Source organism: Falco punctatus (genome assembly GCF_963210335.1).
Source record: "Falco punctatus genome assembly, chromosome: 6".
In the NCBI taxonomy this organism is placed as follows: Eukaryota; Metazoa; Chordata; class Aves; order Falconiformes; family Falconidae; genus Falco; species Falco punctatus.
The window spans coordinates 26,249,425-26,271,923 of record NC_137585.1 but is presented as its reverse complement, the minus strand read 5'-3'; the positions used below and the strand labels follow the sequence as shown (position 1 = coordinate 26,271,923).

The window sequence follows — 22,499 nt, the reverse complement described above, 5'->3', positions numbered from 1 at the left end:
TAATTGCTTGAAATGAAGGACAGTGCCATTCTGGAAATAAGTTTTCATAACTTTGTGAAAACGTGATCTCTTACCGAATGTGACCTATTTACTAGTACATATGAACAAATACAGTGTAACCTTCTTCATCAGGCAACATAAGCATTACATATTTTGTAATTGACACTTCCAAAGGGGCTTTTTTGTGGTTTGTTTTCTTTTGGTTTTGCGCTGTTTGAATCCTCTTCAATTCTGTCTTTGTCGATTGGCTGGTTTTGTGTACAATTTGTTTGAAAACAGTATTCAACCCTTAAGCCTCTAAAAGTGCATCTATAGCGTGCACTGTCCTATAGAGCAGAGGTCTGAACCAGGGTTCAGCAAACCAGGTGGGCCTGGAGTAGCAGCCTAGCAGTGGCAGCACAAAAATAAGGGGCCACTAACACAAACACTTCATCCTGCTGAGTGCCAGGGTGCTCCTGCTAGAAAAGTTTTGGATAATCAGGTTTGCTCATTTAAAGGCAGCTCAGCAGTCTGCACTACACAGCAGTAGGCAATGCAGGCATAAATCGCCCTGTATGATTCCTCAGCCTTGACCTGTCCTGTTGTAAAAGGATGAACTTCAGCTCATCCTGATGATGTCAAGCCAAGTGACAGCCTTTAAACTTTCAAGGAAAGCATGTGGCAAAACAAGATACCAAAATAGAATGCAAGTAAATGTAATTTATTAAAAAAAATAAATTAAAAAATCAATCAAAAACCAGCTTTCTAATGTGTCTGGGGAGACTTTTTTTCCTAATGCTTCAAATGTTCTGCAGTCTTGAAGTTATTCCAAGCTCGACAGTGTGATATATATGAAGCACAATCATTTATGTCCCTGTCTTCAAGAAAATTTGCCTTTTCCGTTTTCCTTCTTTAGAAACCGAGATGTTACATATTACCTCTGCAGCAGACTATTGGAGTGTTGGCTGAAGGGATGCAATTACTCTATTGCTGGAAATGAATCAATTTGAAATGCCAGAGGTATATGAAAATCTGCCACTGGAAATGCCAGCTATACTGAAATTGTCTGTATTTCCACATATAGCACCTACTTGGGGAAACAAAGAAATGACATTGCACTTGCTTGAAGACAGAAACACGTGTGCACCATCACCATTAAGAAAGTAGATGGCAATGTCCCCATTTTCAAATCAGAGAAGCCTAGGAGACAATGACCACAAATCCACAGGTATTACAATTCAGCAGGAGCTACAGTCCTTGCACCTCTGGGTTTGTTTTGGTTTTTTTATTTATTTGAAGATCATAGACTTGCACATTTTAAGTTAGATTCTCTTTCACATTAATGCTCCTGAAGATGAGTTTTGTGATCGCAGAATAGCTGGTGAAAGTGGGTTATAGAAGCTCAGGACCTCACAAGCTTTGTTTTGTGCTCAGCTGTCTGAGTAGGTCAGTCCCCAACATGTAGTGTTAGGGACTATGACTCTTTGGTTTACATATAGATTTAGTCTAACCTAAATCTCTATGTATAGATAGGCATAAATACTTAATCTAAAATATTTTCTTGCAACTTAGTAGTTGGACTTGTTTAATCGAACACTCTGAGAAGACACAAACCCTGTCTTCTCCAAGTAACTTTTTCCATGGTTGTATCCTTTTCTTCTGCCATGTTCTGCCACACACAGATGCAGATACAGCATCTAAAAAGGTGTCTGATCAAGACCTTTGCCTGCTCTACCCAAATGAGTCTGTATCAGGAGTGACCACAGATGCATCAAAAAGGTCTGCATTTACTGTCAAACTTATCCATTCATCAAGAGCCAGCCCCTGGCTTGAGCTCCTCCTAAATTTACAAGATAGGCTTAGGAGAAGCACTAGTCTTAAGTCCTTCAGAGAAACAAAACCAATTTAGAACTTGAACATCACATTTGGGGAGTACAAACAAGGAGGTGGTCACATTACCCTATGAAGACTGCCTGACTCTCCTCCCTTTCTGTCCCATTTGATTTTTAAAGGACTTCCATAATTGTCGGGAAGGAACAGAAACTTGACCGAATTTTCCTTGCTCATTAGCAGAGATGTGTTTGTCTTTTGGGGCTTCCTTCCCAGCTTTAAAAACAAGCAACAAGGTATTCATGCTCTGAGGGAGAGGACTGGTGAGGAAATGGCCACAATTAAGACCAGTTATGTACAGCAATGGCCTGAAAGAGGGCCTCTTTGAGACACAGCAGGTTCTTCTCTACACAAATATGCACAAGCATATTAATGTTTTGGCATGACCTTCAGTACAAAGTCAGCTCTGACTGCAACTAATGTAATAAAAACTATCCCAGCCTATGCTCAGATTAGGAAGCACTGTGCTTAGAATTACTTTCATTATTACATTCAAATTACACAATTCTGTGCACAGAAGATATGTAAAACTTTGTTTCACCATTCCCCTTTCAACCAATAATAAATATTAGGGGCATTAGGAAGAGAAAAATAATTACAAGGCTACAAGGCACCTTTGTAGCAACATGTATACACCCATCACTTGCAGTAGGTTTCAGTCTTTTCCTAAAGCTCTACTGTTACACCATCCTCTCTTCAGAAACAATATATCCAGTTCAGTAATGCAGACTACCCTAGCAGTATATAAACAAAAATTAGATCAGAATCAGCAAGTGACACATGCCACTCAGTGTGCTTTTGATGGCAGTATGGGTGATCATGGCAGCAGGTCCTGGAGCTGAGCTATCAGGCACATTGACAGTCGTGGGCAGTAGAGGATGGCAGGTGAGATTAATAACACAAAGCAATAGAGAGACATGGAAGAAACTGAAGCTGTTGACTGTTAACTGAGAATAAGGAAGAACATTGTTACATTCCCCCCATGGGATATGTGCAGCTTTTAAAACACTTGGTTTTAACAGATATTTTTGTAAACCTCTCTTTAAAGGCTGGTGTCATTTGGGGATATATTCATTCAGCTGATGAGTGAAGCCTGTGTCATTTTTTGCGTTAGTATTATTTTCTGGTTTTAAGCATATCTTTTTGTTTTTTTCCCACCAGTGCTCTAAATGCTAATCATGTATTTCTAAAATCAATTGAAAAAGAGCATGCAAAGCCCTTCAGTGTTAGTAAGTACTCTGCTCTCTGCCTTAAAGATGCCATTTGCATGCAATATTGTCTGGCATTGATTCTAAGTGTAACAAATCAGCAATGGAAAATATAAACAGACCGGTAATATTTTCAGAATGCAACTATTCTGCATGCAGTAATATTTTACCTTATTTCTTATTTTATATAAAATACAAGCATTATTTCTTAAAAAAAATAATATTAATTTAATTTGCAGTATAAGGTTTTTTGGGTTTGTTTTTTGTTTTTATTAATACATAACTTGGGTCTACAGTTTGTCTTCTAATAAAGAAAATGAGATTTTCACTGCATTAAACAGAAACCTGAACATTATCCAAAGACAGACATGCTTTTTTTAATACTGCATGATGGCAATATCTTAGCCCTGTCCAATCTTGTCCGTCGGACAGGTAGTTACAGACGCTAGGAATGGTGAACATCATCCAGTAGTTTTCAGGGTGGGCCTAGGTTTGGGTGCTTGCCCCATACTCCTGAGCTTAGAAATTTGAGGTGGTGCATGGAGGGCAGAGCGAGACTTTAATGCATTGTTGCATTAGTTTACTTAGAAAATATCTTACTAAAAGTTCTAACAGATTCTTTAGATCAGGTTCCAGTTGAAATATGTAGACTTAAGCAAAAAGACACAGATGAACAGGTAAATAAATTTACTAGATGTGTCCTGGAGTTTCATTTGGCTTGAATCTGTTCATAGCTTACGCAGTGAGGTTCACCAAAACCTACGCACTGGAATCACAGTTACCGCAAAATCCAGAATTACACAAATTCCACTTAAAATCCAGTATAGATAATGGATGAGGGAAATCTTTCTGTATTTGATATTAAAGTTCAAAGTGAATCTATGTGTTATGGTCAGGAATACTAACTAGCTTGAACATGATTATACATACTGCAAGTTGCAGAAAACATCCGTGTGAATTACAAATCTTAACAAGCTGTTGTTTAATCCTGGGTGAGATGCCACTGAGAGGTCACATTACTGCAAGAGTAACGTTAAAGACTTAAAACACAAGCATACCTCTCTCAAAATGGGTGACTTCAGGGCTGGACAGAACTTTAGTCTGCATCATTTGGCATCACCACATGACTGAAAGCATGTCCCATGCCAGGAGGGACTGTCAGAGGACAAGGAAGGGCAGTGCAAGCTCTCGTCTTCCTCCTCTGCTGGATTTAGAAAATCTGAACCTCAGTAAGCCTAACTGGTTCTTTACATGACTTCAAATTTTACTGCAGATTTCAATTACTTTATTTAAAGCAGACAGCAACTTCTGCCATCAGGCTGACTTGCACTAAATCTTGTTACACTTCACTGCTTTATGACACTGTGCAGCTACTTGGCTGAGACAAGCAAGGCAACAGTGTTAATATCTCAAAAATAGCGTGTTGTTTTCACCAGAAGAGTATCAATCTAGTGGTAAAAAGCAATAGTCATTTAAAAGTCAATAGTTCAGCTAAGTATACAGGTGTGTGTTGTTTTATGAGATGACTGATCTGATTTTTTAAAAATATTAACCATATCTGTAAATATCATTACTGTTCTCTATGTGCCAGACTTTGATTTGGAAACAGTGGCAAGAAAGGCCTCTTGAACGCTTACAGTTCTGGTTGTAGCTAATGGGGTCTTCCTAACTGCATAAGAATTCAGGGACAAACCAGAAAACCTTGAGACTTTCCGTTCGGACCTTATCCCTTTCTGTGGGTTTGTTTGCAGAACAAGGTAATGCTTGTGGATAAATGTATAGCAGCAACAAATCAGGTAGGTCTTCCATTCTGAAAAGAATTTTTACAATTGCACGAGCAATTTGTTTGTTAGCATTTAGGAAGGGATGGTAGTAGAGTATATTCTCCACCAGAGGAGTAGCTCTGGAAGGAACAGGATAGGCTTTGGTTTTGTGATGGTAAATTAAATAGGGTTAAAATAAGAATCATTGACATTAAACTTCTGTGTATCCAAAGCAACTAATGACATTCTCAGACTGCTGTAACATCTAAAATACAGCAGAACTACTTCATATGGATTTTAAATGGAACTAGTTTTTTTTAGTGTGCTGTAAAACTCCTATGGTACTTATCAGTTATAATGAGCTTTTGCCAAATTTTCAGTAAGATTTTTGTAGTACCTTTAAATAGAAGGAAGTTAATAATACTTCCACTTTGTAGGGAATAAAAGATAAGCACAAATGAAGTGGCTGTTCCAAGACAACTGAGAGAGCCCCTGTGACTCTCAGAATTAGTGCTTGGCAGTGTCTGATGTGCAGTCTGAAATCTGTAGCATACCTATTTCCCGATGCACATGAAGTTTAGTGCTGTGTGGGAAACAGCTTCATTATATGTAGGGCTATAGATCAACTTGGTCACTACAGACCAGGCAAAGGTCTAAAAATAATGTAACCTATTTCAAATGAGATTATAGGCATAAATGAATGTATGCAAATGATGTACCATGAACAGATAAAGAAAAATATTGTAATCTCTTTTTGCTTAGGTTTAGGTTTGTGCCTTGATTAACTCAACCACCTCAGAAGCACGATTTGACCTTTGCACCAGCTATGAACAAGGACACCAGTTTACTTTTAACAACAAGATTAAGAACTGACTGCAGTGGGTCTGAGTTTCCAGGTCAAGGAGAGTTTTCTAAGAACTGTCTGCTAAAATCTTACAAATGCCTTTAAAATGCCATCTTGCAAAAGGGAAGCCTATACCTATGCCTAAAATTAAAAGTCCCCTTTTAAGTAAATTTATCTAGAAACAAAAGAAAATCTTCCCTATTTTGGCATCATTGAGAAACTGTCTATATAAAAAGACCAAATGAGGACTGCAAGATCCAACACTGCATTTTTTTCCATGTTTTTACATGGATATAAGCGCATGAATGCTGTCATTCATGTCTGTATTGTCACTGCAGAGTTATCACTGTTCCTCAAGTTGTTAAAAGTTTGCTGTTAGTGAAGAAGTGTAGGGAAGAGCTTTTGTACAAGGAAGAGGAGGGGAGTTGCAGACGTGCATGCAGCTATGTGCAAAGAGAGGAGAGTTAGTTAAGTTTACCTGACAGTCTGGCAATCTGGCCCCCTGGCTAGTTGTGAGCCGTGTGGCGGTATGGAGGCAGCAGGCTGCTGACAATCTACAAGAAACTGATAAATTAGACATATATACAGAGAGATTACAGAGCAAGGGGTTAGTAACAGTAGTACATAGGCTACGCATCTGATGGAGAGATTTAGTGAGGAATGTGTTCTTGGTTCCTTATCTCACAGAAACATCTTTTTTCTGATAGTAATAACATTAGTTGTTGCCTCTTTTTTCTTTTCAGAAGAAGCAGTAGAGACCTTGGGGTTTTGTTTTTCCTTAGCACTGGCAAATTTTTGTTTAAACAGACAGCAATAACAGGCTGTATTCAGGATCTGGGTTTAAGCCTTGTAATTCTCATTCTTCTGCTGCTGCTGAAGTTGTTTTGCTTAATCTAATATAAGAAGTGTCAATAAAGCTACTCAACTTCTCCAGTGAACTTACATCCATATAACAATTACAGATGTCATTTCATTATGGCCTTTGAGAAAAAGCTTGCAAGAAAGTTTTCACAACTTCTAAATAGTGCTTGTGAGATTGTTTTTTGTAGAGAAAAGAGAGAACTTGATACAGTCTGTTTTCACTCTTCCGTCTAGATTATTTTATCAATTCTCTGCCAAAGCAGTTTCCTCATTAATCACTTGCAACGCTGTATTCTAATTCTTAATTTATTAAATAACAGTAACACCAAATAATCCTTTGTTGTTATGTTTTTACTGTGACATTTGCAATATGAAGATAGCTTTAAACTCAATATGTGTGGGACTTCATGAAAGTAGCTGAACAAGAAAACCCTGCTTTCTAGCTCACTAGTTTCTACCAGGATTTCCAGATCTCAAGATCTGCTCATTTTCCCCGCAGTAGTCTGGCCTTTCATTCCACTGCCTGTGTGATTCAGACCGTCAGATAACAGTGTCAGCAGGGTCTTTTTGAACATTAAAATCTATGGGTGAAATTCTGACCATCTGGAAAGCTGCTGGAGATTACTCTTTGTTTCCAGCAGGGTTTGCAGACCTATTATCTTCTCTGACTGCTTCAACCTAATTCTTAACTGACAATTCAGTGGAAAGGAGTTACTTTCCCCTGAACCTTAAAAATGAGACAACAGCACTTCATGTACTTGGAAAGAAGTTGATTCTGTTTTTTTCAATTGGTTCCTACTTAAAGCTCAACACCAGTAATCATTTCTCTTTACAAGGTAGGTGTTTTCCAAAACCCACTTCTATTCTTTGTCTCAGTCAAGTGGAAGAATATGCAAATAATTTGCTGTCAAGGGTCTTGAGGTGACGTCAGGTACAGTGCAGAGAAACACACCTTCCTAGCAACACTGAGCATCACATCAACTATCACATTTCTGTTTCACACAAGCCCAGAGTGCTTCTCCCTACTTCCTATGAAGATCTGTGCTGACCTCCAGTGGGTGGAAGCAAGCGTACCCAAATCACTAGTTTCTTCCTGCTTCAGCCAAGAGGAGAGTGGTTTGGACCTATTTTCAAGTTCACAGGTACCTACGTCAGAAAAATATATGCAGTTAGTGCTGGCAGCATTGTGTCAGGAAGTAAAAATGGAATGAGAAATTATACTGTGCCATTCTCTCATTTATCAGGATGGTCACTACAGTCCTCAGTACGTCTTTTATCAGAGGAGTGCAAGAGTTTGCAGTGTATTTGACCCATGAATACAGTCATTTCAGTGCAAAGTTCAGTTAAAAGAAAAGGTGCCTGGGGGGACAGACAGGGCAGGTTAACTGCAGATGAGAAATGATTGTAAAAAAAATAATAAAATAAAATTTTAAAAAGTGAATGCCTTGTTCTAAACAAACTAGCTTGCAGAAGTCCAAAGCAAAGTCATCGCTGACAGCTTATAGAAGGTAGTCAGTGAGAAAAAGGCGTACAGAACAGAATGCTGTGTGATAAAAAGATGTGGACATAAATACAGAAGATTTTGTTCTGACAGGCTTTTCCAGAACAAGGCAAATGCCTGATTTATGATCCTATTCTAATATCTCAAACATCCTGCAAATATTTTATGATGCCTCTTCATCTGCTAGATTTGGCAGAATGCATGAACAGGGTGCCAGTCTGCAAGCATTATGCAAGCTGGATAATAACTATTCCATGTGAACAAACTCCCTTGACTTCATATGAAATAACAATTTACCTGGTGTCAGCAATGCTCACATAATCTGGCTCACACTCACATCGGTATGAAATCTAGTGCTCCACATAACAAAATGGCTGAATCGTCTTCCTACATCCTCCAGGAGTGAAGTTTTGAGGATTATGCTAAGAAAGAGCTAAGCAGAATGCATATAGCTTAGATACACACATTTCAAATTCAAAGGCGCTCATAGCTACTTATGTCCATAGCTGTGCCAGAGCTACCTTTATTCCTTCTATATTTAATCCTTTTAAGTATTTTGGAGGGTTTGTAACACTACTCTCTAATGTCATGACAACCATAAAATGACTTCTTGTTACATGGTGCTTAAAGGTGAAAACTAGCAGACAGCAATTCAGTCCTTCATTTCTGCTAAGGAACTCCTGCCTGTATCAAATAAATGTTTGCTTCTTTCTGAAATACTCTGCTGACAGTTAAGAGATTCAAAGATGTCTTTGCTGATTCTGTGGTCAGTGTCACATACCATAAAGGCAAGGTAAGAAAGACATGCCCTCTTTTACTCAAAAATAAAAATAAGATAAAAAATTATGTCGGAAGATGCCTGTTCCCAGTATTATTCAACAGGGAGTGTCAGCTAAGCTACGGATTGAAGGAGATGCTTGGGGAACACTAGCACCAAAATTATTAATAAAGTTATTAAATACAGATTATTTTGTTTCTCCATCACGTCCAGTTGCTGTGAGAAAATAAACTACTAGGGGCGCTGTGTGTGTGTGTGTGCTGACTGATCTCTTAAGAGTCCTTTTATGATTCTATGAACCTATAACCAAGAAATGAAGTTCAGTGACCATTTCATCCACAAAAGGCAAAGAGCTACTGTACGCAAAAAATTCATATGATGGATTTCACTGAATTCAACAGCTGGAGTCTTTACAGAGTCCCATGGCAGTATCACACAATGTTCACCGCTATATCTGTTGGAGCTTTGAGGCTTGACTCGTGCTATACATTAGGCCTGTTCTGATTTTCCAGTTCTTAACATTTCAGCCATTTGCTAGCAATGGTGGTGTAAAGGCCTCAGAGATTTCCTCTCTCTCAGATTAGCCAGTGCTGATTTTCCTTTGGAATCTAACACCTAGTCCTAATCAGGTTCCATCAGCTCCTGATGCAAGAGCATTAAAAATACGAAGCTGAGAGAAGCTACATCTGCTCATATGAGGATTGAATGTGCTGCTATAAATTATTGGCTTAGAGCAAATCTCAAAAAGAAAAAAATGCACCAAACTCTTTTCCTGTGCTTCCCTTTGGCTCAGCCACAAGAACAATGCATTTCCCTCATGTCACAAGGTGTGCTTTGCCCTCCGGTTTGTGAGGTGTGTGATTCTAATCAACACAGGCCTGCTTAACTGGGTTAATAGTGTCCAAGAGATGGGCATTGCCTTCTGTTGACATCAGCAATGTCCTCAGTGAAAACACTACATGCAAGCATTTTCAGTCCCACCTGCTCAGGAACCAGCATACTGCAATGGAACATTTTAGCACATTTTGACACTCAGTAAATTACTAATCTCTGTATAGTGCTGTCAAAGATAAGCATTGAGGATGCTGTGAATGAGTAACTGATACATAACATACTTTTAACTGTGTCTAGTTCAGTTAACTAGTGGAGACCTTTTTTTGGTTTATCTGAAAGGGTAAAATTGAGAATCAAGCAATGAACCAATCAAACTTTTTTTTTTTTTTTTACAGTTAATGTTACATATTTGGTATTTCTGATGTAAAAAACACTGGGAGAAAAATCTGTTATTGGTGAAAGAAAAGCTGTCAAGAAATGCTTATAACAAAATACAAGACTGAGGCTTTTTCAGTCTTTTAAAACAAACTCTCCTTACCATCCCACTGACCACCCCAGGCCAACAGAAAATCCTTGTTTCCTACCTAAAAGTTTTCAAGCTACCTAGCTTTGTGTCATGCTACCCAATGTCAATTGAACTTGCCCCATAACGTTTGAGGAATTTGATAACATGTCTATGAAGATGTTATTGACAATTTACTTGAAATGAGAAGCTGTCTCCATTTATATTGTAATGAATTGTTATCTTTCCCAAGATGTCAATTTAATGGGAAAAAATAAATGGTTAATAGCATGAGTCAAAAGTATTGGGCAAAGAACAAATCAGTAGTCTTATGACTGTGCAGAGGCAGAAACATGCTGCATCACACAGAAAGTCCTATAATGACAATAAATCAACCCTCTCTACTCAAAGGTGGGGAACAAGGAAAATTTCCAAACCCAAAAGACAAATGCGAAATGTCAAGAAGAACAGGGCAGAGAATACTAAAACTCTCACCAACCTCACCGTATTGAGATTTGTGGAGATGCTTTCAAACTGTAATCTGACAGGATGAGAAAAGTCCCCAAACTGTTTATATCCAGTGGTGACAGGCACAGAAGTTTTTACTATTTTTTGACTAGCTGGTTTCACTTACAATTTTTCTCTGTTTTTCTAAAGGGTGTCAAGAAAACCTTGACCTTCCTCAAGGCCAAGAGGAACTTTAAGTGGTAATGGTTATCACAAAGAACATCTGGTGAGAGGACAGCTGTGGCTTACTTTAGGAAAAAAGCACAAACAATGGTAGAGGTCAAAGATTAGAAGTGTCTCTCCCTTCTGCTTCCAGGGTCAGCTTGGGTCTGGAAATAACACAGTTACCTCTGCCCTGTGCACAGCCCCAGTGGGTCAGTCTGCCAGCTGCCAACTGGGAGCAGCTCTGCATTTCTGTGGGCTGTCCCTGGAAGTAGAGGACTTTAGTGGAGCAAACCACATGGGTTCCACGCGGAGCCTGGTCAGCCTTATTAACCCCAGCTCTCAAGGGCAGGGTTGACTCGGGTTGTCCTGGCCTGGGAGCAAAGTGAGCAGCGCTGGGGGACCAAGCCATGCTGTAGAGCCATTGTACAGCTCCATGACAGCCAGCCCTGTTCTGGCACAGCTAGCACACAGGCAGCCTGACGAACTTCACCAGCTGCAAGGCAGCCTCTGCACAGACACTTTCCAGTACCCAGATGCTCTGGGTTTCCACACTGTCTGAGTTTTACCTCCATTCCCATTAAACTGAATAATGGATTGTTGCTTGGAGATAGACAAATTTATCAACCAAGTACCAACTAAGTTTTGGCTTACTTCACGGTAAAGCTGATCTACTGTGAAATTTCTATGTCAAGTCTTGTAAACAGCCAGGTAACTCAGATCTTAAGCTTGCTATACAGAGAAGCTTGGTGTCTGAGATTATTGTTGGTTTGAGAAGTTTCAACAACAATGAATTCTTCCACTCCTTATTTCTTAGTCTTCTCAAAACTTATTTGAAGAATAACAGTTAAGAGATGCAAGCACACTGATGAACTCCCATTAGCACACAGAGCTGGAGGCATCAGAAACATCTATATATTGCACTAAGATGCAACAGGCCAGCAGTAGGATGCATCTAAAATCCTCATCTCCTGTCACCTCCACGTGTCCATTCCCTTCCTTCCAAATGCGGCCCAGGAATGTCCCACTGTTTCTACAGACTCTCGATACAGGCTTCCTTCTGCTCCTCTTCCTCTCAGCTCCTTACCTTCAGGACAAGGCCAGACAGAGTGAATGTAACAAAGAGCCTTCTGTTAAATGCTGCTCAAGAATAAAAGCACGTGATTAAGCTTATTGGAAGAGGTAGGGGATTTAATTGCTATTTCTTTATAGCATTTAGAGAAATGCTATCTGTCTTGGTGAAGCCAACTTGTGGAGCTTCACTAACAACTTCACGCACTACCTGGCACATAACACAGACAGACATGGTTTAGTAGGTCACTGATTCAGTGGTTTTCCAGAATGTGACAGGTTTCCTGGCTATGTTCCAGTAACTCCTTTCATCTATACAACAGCTACAATAGATGAAGTGGGTTTTCTCCTTATTTCCTTATTCTGCATGATTTGATTTCTACTTTCTTTTTAGACCTGAATTACCCCAACCTAGAGAGCTGTTTTGCCTTCAGTCCATGTGCTTCAGCAGTAACGTGACTGCTGGCTCAAAGTACAGTGATAAAGCTATAAACCTAGCCTTGCCCTTTGCTGTAGCTCATATTCAGTATAATTTAAAAAAATAAATAATACCTAGTCATTAACAAAATTAGTGAAATGCATTTTTCTCCAGTTACAGACTAAGAACATTAAGAGGTTTCTTGTCAGCTCCACTTTCTCTGTCATGATGTGTTTATATTATTTCTCAAATGATTTCTGTGAAAGCTTTAAATAATTCCTCATTAAATCTACTGAGAAGCTAAATAATGGGTTAGTAAAATAGCAGAAATGGAAATGGTAGAAGGTGAGAATATATATTCAGTTCCTCTCTTTTATATACAGTTCATAAAAAGCACATTTAGAAAGGTCTGATGGTTCAAGAAATACTTACTCATTAAAAGACACACACATTTTAAACATTTCAAAAGAGGAAAAGACAGGTCTTAAAAATACAGGTATCGCCACACTTGTGTCTTGTTGATTACTCATCTTTCATGGAAATGTAAGTGTCTAGGATACATTTCAGACAGCCAGAAAAAAACCCCACAAAACCAAACCAAAAATACTTGTGCTATTTTATGAGTGAAGAAGGGCCTGATCCAAAAGTTGAAGTCAGTGGGAACAGTAACTTTAGCAGGCTTTGGAAGAAACAGCATAAGGTACAACTACAAGGTTTCATAGCCCTAAGAAATACAGACACGGAGATACTTACAATCAGGGATACTAGTCTTGATTAAAGAATTGCTGGTGAGCTTACTCCATACATCACAACATCCCAAGGAACTGCTCTATTAGAGAGCTAAAATATCAGCATGTCTAATTTAAACAGAGACTCACTTCAGCTTTGCCTATTTTCTGAGATGAGAAGCACAGTATTGAATATCCCTGTATATTTGATGTTAAAAATCAATAAGTCATGAAACCACATTAAACCTTGTCATAAAAGAAGATGAAGATGGATATTTTTTGTTACCAACATTGTCAAGGTATTTCAATAACTGTTTCAATTAATTGATATGACTGGATTCCAAAGCCCAAAATTTTCATAGAAAGCAACAAATATCTGGTAACACGCCTTAAAGATATGATGTGTCACCTGCATACCTGTTTAGTTAGAAACAACCAGAAGTCTAACAAGATTTTACTGGAGAACTTGAACAAATGACACTAATATTAACCATTCCATCCAGCAATGACATAACTTAGATACAGAGAGAAAAATGTCAGTAACCATTTAATGAAAATATACACCAGCAAAGCATGGATTTCACTGCACTTTTGGGTTTTTTTAGTGTTTTAACAAACTGATTGGGGCTTCCATTAGAAGTGTGGTTTATTTCAGAACTGCTTTCTTTATATAGTGAAAAATACAAATACAAATCAAATGAAACTTGTAAAACTGCAGTGAATTCATGCCATAATAGCTAAATTATATTGAAGTAGCTAAATTATATTGATCAGCATGAAATGTATGGTTTTGATCTCATCAGTGATAACTGGAAAGCTAAATGCAAGAGAGAAAAAGCATAGAGCGAAAAGGTCCTATTCACAGTGGCACCAAGAGGTAAAAGTACATTGAGCCAGCTGACTTCTTCATCAGTTTCAGCCAACTAATGTCCTTGGCAAGGATACTGTTCTTCAAATTCAAAATGGCCTCCACAAGGACAACGTACCATGCTTGAAATGACATAAATATGCAATGCTCATTAAGCTTAGTTAAATGAGCATATCAGATGCAGGACGTGGCCCTGAGAGCATATATATCTGTATATATGCACTAATACTGCTCATTAAACAATGAACACATATATACACAAACATGGCATGTTTACAAACCCCACAGAAAATAGAACAATGCAGAACAAAAAAGTGAACACAGATAGTAAGGTAATGACTGAATTATCCTTTTTGTGAAGAGCATCATGTTCCAGTGAAAAAAAACAAAACAAACCAAAACCAAACTACACTTGATTTTAAAAAATTCTGCTGAAAAGAAATAAAATCTATTTTTCACAGAGAGCAGAGACACATTAGAGCAATACAACATGAGTCTTGCAATAGCCAGTATCTTGCCCGATTACACAAGCTCAGACACATCTTGCAGGTACAGGATCACCATCAACACAAGTACATTCTTGGTAGATAAAAATACAACATATTTATAGCTGAGGATTCAGAAGAATCACCCACAGATCTCTAATGAGGCAAAGGGAAATTTGCACTCAGACTGTAAATTTGAGTTGTCAGAATAAAGTTGTGTTTTTTAAAAAATAATAGTTCTGAAGAACTTGCATGCTCCACCTGCTTTGCATTGCTTGGATGAAGCGAATCAAACTTACCTGACTGAACAATTCAGAGCAGACTAGTCTGACTAGTTAAATATTATATGGCTGCATATCTTATTTAATAGTGGTGGCTCAGTTAACCGTCTGCACTACTTTTTAAGAATAAACTTTCACTTAATGTACAGATAAATCCATATTGTTCATGAAGTAGCATTCAGAATAAAATTCTTTAACACAAAATCAGCAAAGAAAGAGGTATCTAGGCCCTAGTCATGTTGATTTTCCTTTTCATTAATCTATAAAATTCCTTCATGAAGGAAAAGAAAGAAATAATTTAAAACTCTTCACTGGGTGACCTGAGCAATCAAAGATCTACAAAGCACCCTCCTAGCAAAATTCATGTCTGAGCTGACAGTGTTCCTCAAAGGACTTCTTCCACAATAATTTTCAAAAGAAGCTCTGCTTTCCTCCATGTTCAGATTTCTAACAGTCCTGCTGTTTCAAAATTGAGAAGTGCATAAAAAAAGAAAAGTTGAGGTACTGAAGCAATGTTTATAGCAGCAAGGCTTAGATATCCACAAGCAGCTTTCTGACATTGGACTTAAGCTCAAAAGCAAAGCTAGAACTATTTTTGGCAAAATACTCTTAAAGAAAAAAAAAAATGTGCTCAGCTGAAGACCTTGCACATAAAGTTGTTTCACCACACAATGAAAGAAGACACAAACCTGTTATCAAAAATTTATTCCCCCTACCTTTCCAATGCTGTAAGATATGCAGGCTCACCTCTGCAGCCAGCCTCTGCTGTGGAGAGTAGTGTCAGCCTGAGCATCCCTCGATCATTTTCCCAACCCCATCATCCAAAAGGGCAGGGTAAAGACAGCTTCATTTCCTATCAAGAGTTTCTACCCATAATATTCCTTTTGACCATGCTTTCCTATATCTTCATGCTTCCTAAACAAGATGAAGAAGCAAGGAAGAGGAGCCAAAGCCAAGAATCTTGCCCCACATGGTAAATTCCACTTTAACATTATTTTAAGAAAAACATACAAGGAACATGAGCTTCTGATTACACAGAGAATATCCTTTTACAGAATATTTCTGATAATTATATCCTAAACACTGCCCCTTGAAAAAGTTCAAAATCCAGAAAGAAAAAACTAAACCAGTTTGGTTTAGATTGCTATTCCTCATCCCTTGAGCCAGGTGAGGTTACTCAGCACCTCACATGGCCTACCAAAAGCTCTTAACTCCCTGTAACACTAAGGAACACTCTACTCAGCAGACCTTTTGCCCCTTGTGTTAAAATGTGTTTGTACTACGTCCAATAGATCAATGCATTCCCAGCTTTCTAACCTATTACAGTTGAAACCACTTCCAGTGTAAAGGGCAATTAGTAAAGACAACTCTTAAGCAATTCCCTTTGAGTCTCAGCTTACAGACTTAATTGGAAGACTTCTTAGGACCTCTGCATTGGGGTGATTGACTTTTTTTCATTATTATTTTCCTTGTTAGCTTCTACTTACAGATGTTGATTAGCTCTTGGAGACACTATTAGGGTCACTCTATAGAAATTTCCTTTGGGATAGAATTTCTGTAAATTAAGGTAAATTTTATGGTAAGAATGCAAGCCAACAAACAAAAGCTAGTTGTTGGTATCATATTGTTATCCATATTTGATTTGCCTGTAAGCATAGAGCTACAGCAGAAATTAATCTTGGATTACTTCTATATTGACAGTATTAACTACATAGTCTTAATTATGTGTGACAGGTGGTGAGCTTAGTGCTTGAGCAGTTGCTGCACTATTATATGGCATTTTTTATCCTGCCTTTCCATATCAGTCTCACCTTGTGAGAATTAAATGCCATTCTGTAAATCAGTCTTGAAAGACACATGAAAAGCAAGAAAACTTTCAGGTTTAATGTGCTTTCAGAAATGAGCAACCCCTCAAAATTACTTGATTTTGCTACAGTCTTTCTTTTTACAAGTTTTAGAAGAACAATTTTATGAAATGGACTTGTAACAATGAAGAACAATAAAATCTAAACCCTACAAAACAAAAACTTGGGACTGGAGTAAACTAGCATAATTCTGCTGAAACCTGTGGGGCTAGTCTGGTTGTGTCAACTAAACATCCAACCTCAGCTGGACCTTGAGTTTGAGAGAAATGTATCACATTTTAAGGCTACTTTCCTTTTTCTATTTTACTAAAGTGAAATATATGACTGTACAGAATTCTCTAGAAGGGAAAGGATTGCTTATTATGATCTTATGATCTGATTTCCTTGGAAACATGAAATACTTCACTATTCAAAGTGTTTTCCTGTGCAGGATTTTAAATACTGAAATCTGCCTGGTGATACCTTACAAGCATAACAATAGGGAAAAGAAGCATCTACCACAGTTTGTCTGGGATGCACTCCAATGAAGGAGAGACTCTCAGGTGGGCTGTTGTTGACTCTGTTTAAGGGAGAATGCTGCAGCCATTAGTTGTTCTCCATCTCATAAGCCTGTTGGGAAACCTTTTTCTTCAGGTGCATCATCCCTGCAAGAATCTTAATTGATTTAATTTTAAGTTAAAATCACAGAACTTTATATCCAACTTTTAGAATTTCCATGCTAAAATAAACAGAGAGAAAAAAGTGGTATCAGGGCACCTACAGCAGACTTTTTCTGTCATGTTCTTTCCCTGAAGAAGTCAAGATAAGCATATTTCGTATTTGGGACTGTGGGATATTAAGAGGCATCTGTTGACTTCGTCTTCAAGGAGTTTGAATGGAACTGCAATGGAAATGTCACTTCTAATACAGTGTTACACACTGTCAAATCCAGCCTTAGGCTTTCTACATGCCCTGAATTTTCATGTAGTTATGAACACAGTCATGTGCAAAAGTGGGCTGGAACTGTGCTGGGCACATACTGGCTGCTTCTGTCTATCAGAAGAATAAAGACTTTAAAGTGTAAAAATAAATGTTAATAACAGAAGTAAAGAAGAAACACACAGCAAAGCTAAGTGCACACTATTATCTAGGAGAAATGACCAAGTGGCATTTTCAGCCACTGCAGTTAGGAGCTATTAGTTCAATTAGAAAGCCCAGATAAAGTCATACTGCCACAGTTTATGTTGGAGGGACATGCGTGCTGATTTAAAGCTGAGGGCAGTCAAAGGGAGACCAAGCAGGAAACTACAATCTCTTTCTTGAGAGGTCTTCGGTTCAGCTGGTCTTCACCCCTGAGTCTTCACCAGAGTCTTCCTCTGAAGAAGGCAGGCAAAAGCAGTCCCAGCTTTCCCTCTGCTAGGTAGCCAGCAGCAGTCAAAGCCAGAGCTGGAGCACAGTGAAGGCAGACCCTTCTGCCAAGCACCAAGTCCAGAAGGAGATGCAAGAGAAAGACAGGCACAGCTGGCCTCTGCATCAGGCAAGGGAGCCTGCCTGGCTTCTCCCTCTATCAACTTGAGTTATTTAGGCTCCTGGCCTCCATGAAATGCATTACCAGCCTCCCAGTCCCCACCACACTGGGACCCAATGAAAGGACAGGAAAGACCACACATTATATGGATGAAATATTCAGATAAAGGAAACAGTTCACAAAATTTAAAAGAAAAAACAAACCCAAAACCTGATCCCATTTAATTTAGGCTTAATCATTCTTACCCCACTCCTGAGGACACAGCCTCAAGCCGAGCTATACTCTGCTCCATGGTGTTTGGGTTTGTGTGCTGCTCTTGCAACCCCCAGATGAAGAAGCACGTGTGGGTGGCTACACTCCTTGCTGGCTTGCTTGACTGCCTAAATCATCTGAGAACAGAAACTCTTTCTGATACAAGGCTTTTAAACATTCCCTATAAAACCCCTCACTGTTTCTTACTTTCAGGAAGCAGATAATTAGACAGAAGGTAAAAAATCCTAGTTGGTGCATCGTTCCTTTGATCTGCTAACAGTAAGAAATCTTCCAGAAACTGGTAAGAACAATGCTGAAAAAGCCCTACCTAATCCTCAATCTGGTTCTAGCACAGGCCCTGCTAATACTGGAATCTGAGTGCTCAGAAATATCTCTGGTTTGAGCTGGTAGGTCTCACAGGCTGAGACTAAGGCCATGTGATAGCATAAAATTCTGACAAATGCATTCAGAAAGCTGGGACTGTTGTAGATTCATAAGGACAACTGTAACATAAGTCATTAATACTGTCTCAAGACCCTTACATTCTGAATATGTAGAGATGTACCTAAAGTACCAGACAAGACTGCAGGCAGACATTATTTGCTGGACAATTCTACTTTTCAGGCTGCTTCACCCTTTGGCCTCTGTTACTGGAAAAAGTGAGCGACTGCGTCAGAGTTTCTCAGTCTGTGTTGAGAATGATGGTATCTCATGGGATATCAGATGGTGGTCCACAAAAATAGTGAAAATAGAAAAAAATATTAATGCATGAAGATAGGATACAGAGTCCCAGGTTCAAAGATCACATATTTCATCATTTACTAACAATTTTACAATACACTTAAGTTGTGTCAATACACTTAAGTTGTGTTTCCCTATCTGTTGAGCATAGTTCTTTTTTTAATCATTACTTCTTCCAACCACTAGACTGCATTTATATACAGTCAGGATTCTTCACAGAAAGGTCATCCAGGCCTGGCACTTTTGTATATTGTACATGGGAAGTACAATTACATTTAGAAGAGTCTAGTAAATTGTACTTTAGAAGATTGCCATTTTTGGGCCTAGATCCTCACATTTCCAAATTACGTAGGCAAGTTTGGCTATACAGCAAATGGAAAATCCAGTTCTTTAAAGAAATTTAAGTGTCCATCAGAAAGAAAATGATCCTTATTCTGTTATAGGACAAAGCAGAAAGAATATAAGAGACATTGCCAGTGTTTAGGAAACAGACTCCTGTTGATGGAGTAGAAAATGAACATGCGGTCTTCCATTGCCAACAACAACAAAAAAAAGGAACTGCTGAAAGTTCAGTACTTTACACGTTTTCTTTCCCTCTCCCTGCCTTTTCCTCCCCAGGAGCCAACTCTTTAATTTTACTGCAACATTCCTTAGGAAAATGTCTTGTTTAGACTCTCTGCAGTTTTACACTTGTCCTCTGAGTGGGTGTTATTTGCATGGCACTACTCAAAGGCGGCCTGCGATATTGCTGGCACTGAGAGATATAGCATACTATAGGGTATTGCTTAGCTTTCCAGAACAAATATCTACTTCAGCAGAAACCACTTTATAGGCCTTAGCTTTTCTATTTTCTACTTACATTTTTTGTGCATAACAAATTTCAAAACAAAGAATGAAAAAAATCACCACCAGACAAGAGTGTGCCCATTTAAAGGCTAAAGGTTCTGCTCAGACACAGAAAAAAAGTAATTATTAACTTGTCTGTCAGGAGAAGAAAGATGTCACAACCTTTGAAATTGCATTCCAGTTTGCATTTCCTTTCTATGCTTGTTTGAAGCAGATGCTACATTTTGGCAGGAAACAAAGAGCAAAAGCTTCCTGCAAAGATAAACCTCATGACTCAATCTATATAAACTAAATCTCTCTGAGTTTAACATTACCCTTTAGAAAAACCTGATTGAATGCTCCAGGGTGAGCAGAAGACGGATGCTGCATAAGCTCCTGCACAATGCCAATCACTCCCTTGCTAGTCCTCACGCATCTGATGACTCTGTCCCATTGGGTTCATGACTTCCATGGGGACTCCAACACAACCACCAGACTAAGCACCACCCAGGCACAGGGGTGCAGCTTCTGTGGATGCCAGCAGGACTGCACCCACCTATACCACAGCAGGACTTTCCCCTACTGCATCTGGAACCAGTTTGGGCTGCTGCCAGCAGAATGTCATCTCCTGCCACAGGTGATACAGGAGGAGACATTTTGCTTTTCAGGTCTCAAAAATATGCCCAAATTAGATTGCATTTGCAGTGCTGGGAGGGTTCCCTGCTCTGCTAAACACTCAGCACCACATGCACCCAAGGAAAAAATGTTTACCTGGTGTGGCCACGGTTAACCTTTTTTCCTTGCTGAGACGGTGCCCATGGATGAATTCACTCATGGAAGGGGGGCCCCTCAGAAGATATGATTCTGTGGAGGCAGGATGAGGGGGGGCTCTTAATAATTTCTGGAGGTAGGTCCCTGAAGTCCTGGGATGGCTCTGATCACAAAGGGAAGGTGAGAATAGTCTTGCAGGAGATCCAAGAAAAATACATATGGAAACAAAAGAGTTTTACTTTAATTACCTTTCAAAGCCTCGTGAATGACAACATCATGTTAATGTGCTTAACAGGTAAAAATCAACTAGCGTTGCCACCCCATGTCATTTCCACAGCAGGGCACCTTGCCTGCATTGGAAATCCTGGTGCGTATTAGGGGAGGAGGAAATGAGGTTGAGTTATATCCCAGCATCCTGGAGTCAACATGTACAAGGCTCCCTGAATGTGCTCTTGTTTTTGCATTGTGACTAGAGCATATAAGAAAAGGGAATGGTTATGTAGGACTTCTCTAACAGAGAGTCCCCTTCACCTTCAGAACTGTGGAGGTCCCCACACCTGTAGAGCTTTGGCAGGGCAGTCACAAGACAAGATGAGAACTCACTGCTTGAACAGCAAAATATTTGCATCAGGTTATGAATGGCAGCCATCCCCCTTCAAAAGGTTGCTTGCTCCCATGTAGAAAAACTGATCTGAGTGAACACATCCCATATTCTTTTCACACTGATGAAGAAAAAGTGAGCATCAGCGCTTAACAGATAGATGTAGATTCCTTTGTGTTAAGCACTGAAATGCTCATAGAGCACAACCCTTTTTTTATTTCAGATGCTCGTTATGGAAAACCTTAAGGAAAACTTAAGGAAAACGTCATAAAGAAAATACATTCACACTGATATTAAAGACATACAAGATGCACTGAGACACTGACAGAATATAGTTCAAAACACTGCATTAAGGAGGAGGAAATAACAGTGAGTAGGTGGATCAGAACCACATGTTGCCAGGCTTTGAATTTCTTATTCATATCCTCCCCACCTCCTCCCCAGTCAAAGTACGGAGGAAAAAAATAATTAAAAAAAAAAAAGAAAATAATTATAATGTTTACAATTCAGTGAACAACTTTAATTAAAGTCTGGCCACTGCACTGTACTGTAAAGATCACTGCATGCATACCTTTTCCTCTGAGTGCCACTGCTGACCAGTAAGTTTGGTTGCTGTGGGCCCTGACTATGCAGGAGGAAAGTGTCTATGCTTGGCACGGTGGCTGATGCCTCCTCACTTACTTTAGGGCTGCCGATCTTGCTCTTTCCAAGCTTGCCTTTGCTGCGTCTGGACTGCTCATGGTCGAACTCTAAATCCTCCAGTCGCTGGGTAAGGGCAAGTTTTTGCTGGATAGCCATGCGCAACAGAGAGTTCAGGGTCTTCTTCTCATCCTCCGCAGCTGCAAGCTGCCTCTGCATCTCATCCAGCTGTGTGACGTACTCATCACACCTGGGAAAACAAACAAGGCAGAAATCTGGGGAATTGGTCCAAAAACCAACCCTACTGGTGATCACATTCCTGGGCTGCAGTTACAGGGGCAGATTCAGGTCCAAGTTTTTGCCAAACATAATCCTGAAAGCAGACAGCCTGAATTCTTCCTTTCCCACTTTGAATAAATTTGGACTTGGATCTGAATGCCAACATTTCCTATTCAGCAGGAGAACCTGTATCTATAATATCAGATTAGTCTGTGTCAACGTAATAGGCTTCTAATGCAGATAAGCAATCAGAGAGAGGTGTGGGATTATCTCCAGGCTAGACCACAAATAGCAATTCTGGGTGCTGGTTCTGCTAGTAACTCACCATGGATAAGGATG

At 39.2% G+C, this 22,499-nt stretch overlaps 1 protein-coding gene across 9 annotated transcripts in view; it reads right to left on the bottom strand.

The window, feature by feature from the left end:
* LOC308065808 (protein bicaudal D homolog 1) overlaps positions 1-22,499 on the bottom strand; it is a 318,237-nt gene that overhangs the window by 132,626 nt on the left and 163,112 nt on the right. For 2 of the 9 annotated variants that reach the window (XM_080392289.1, XM_080392278.1), the window contains exons 7-8: positions 21,814-22,131; positions 20,642-20,832 (exon numbers count right to left, since the gene is read on the bottom strand). In XM_080392289.1, the coding sequence (XP_080248415.1) occupies positions 20,642-20,832; positions 21,814-22,131 (509 nt within the window). Of the gene's footprint in view, positions 1-3,009; positions 11,917-20,641; positions 20,833-21,813; positions 22,132-22,499 lie in introns of those variants that run through there. The other 7 variants (XM_080392294.1, XM_080392296.1, XM_080392291.1 and 4 more) reach the window with 6 other exon arrangements.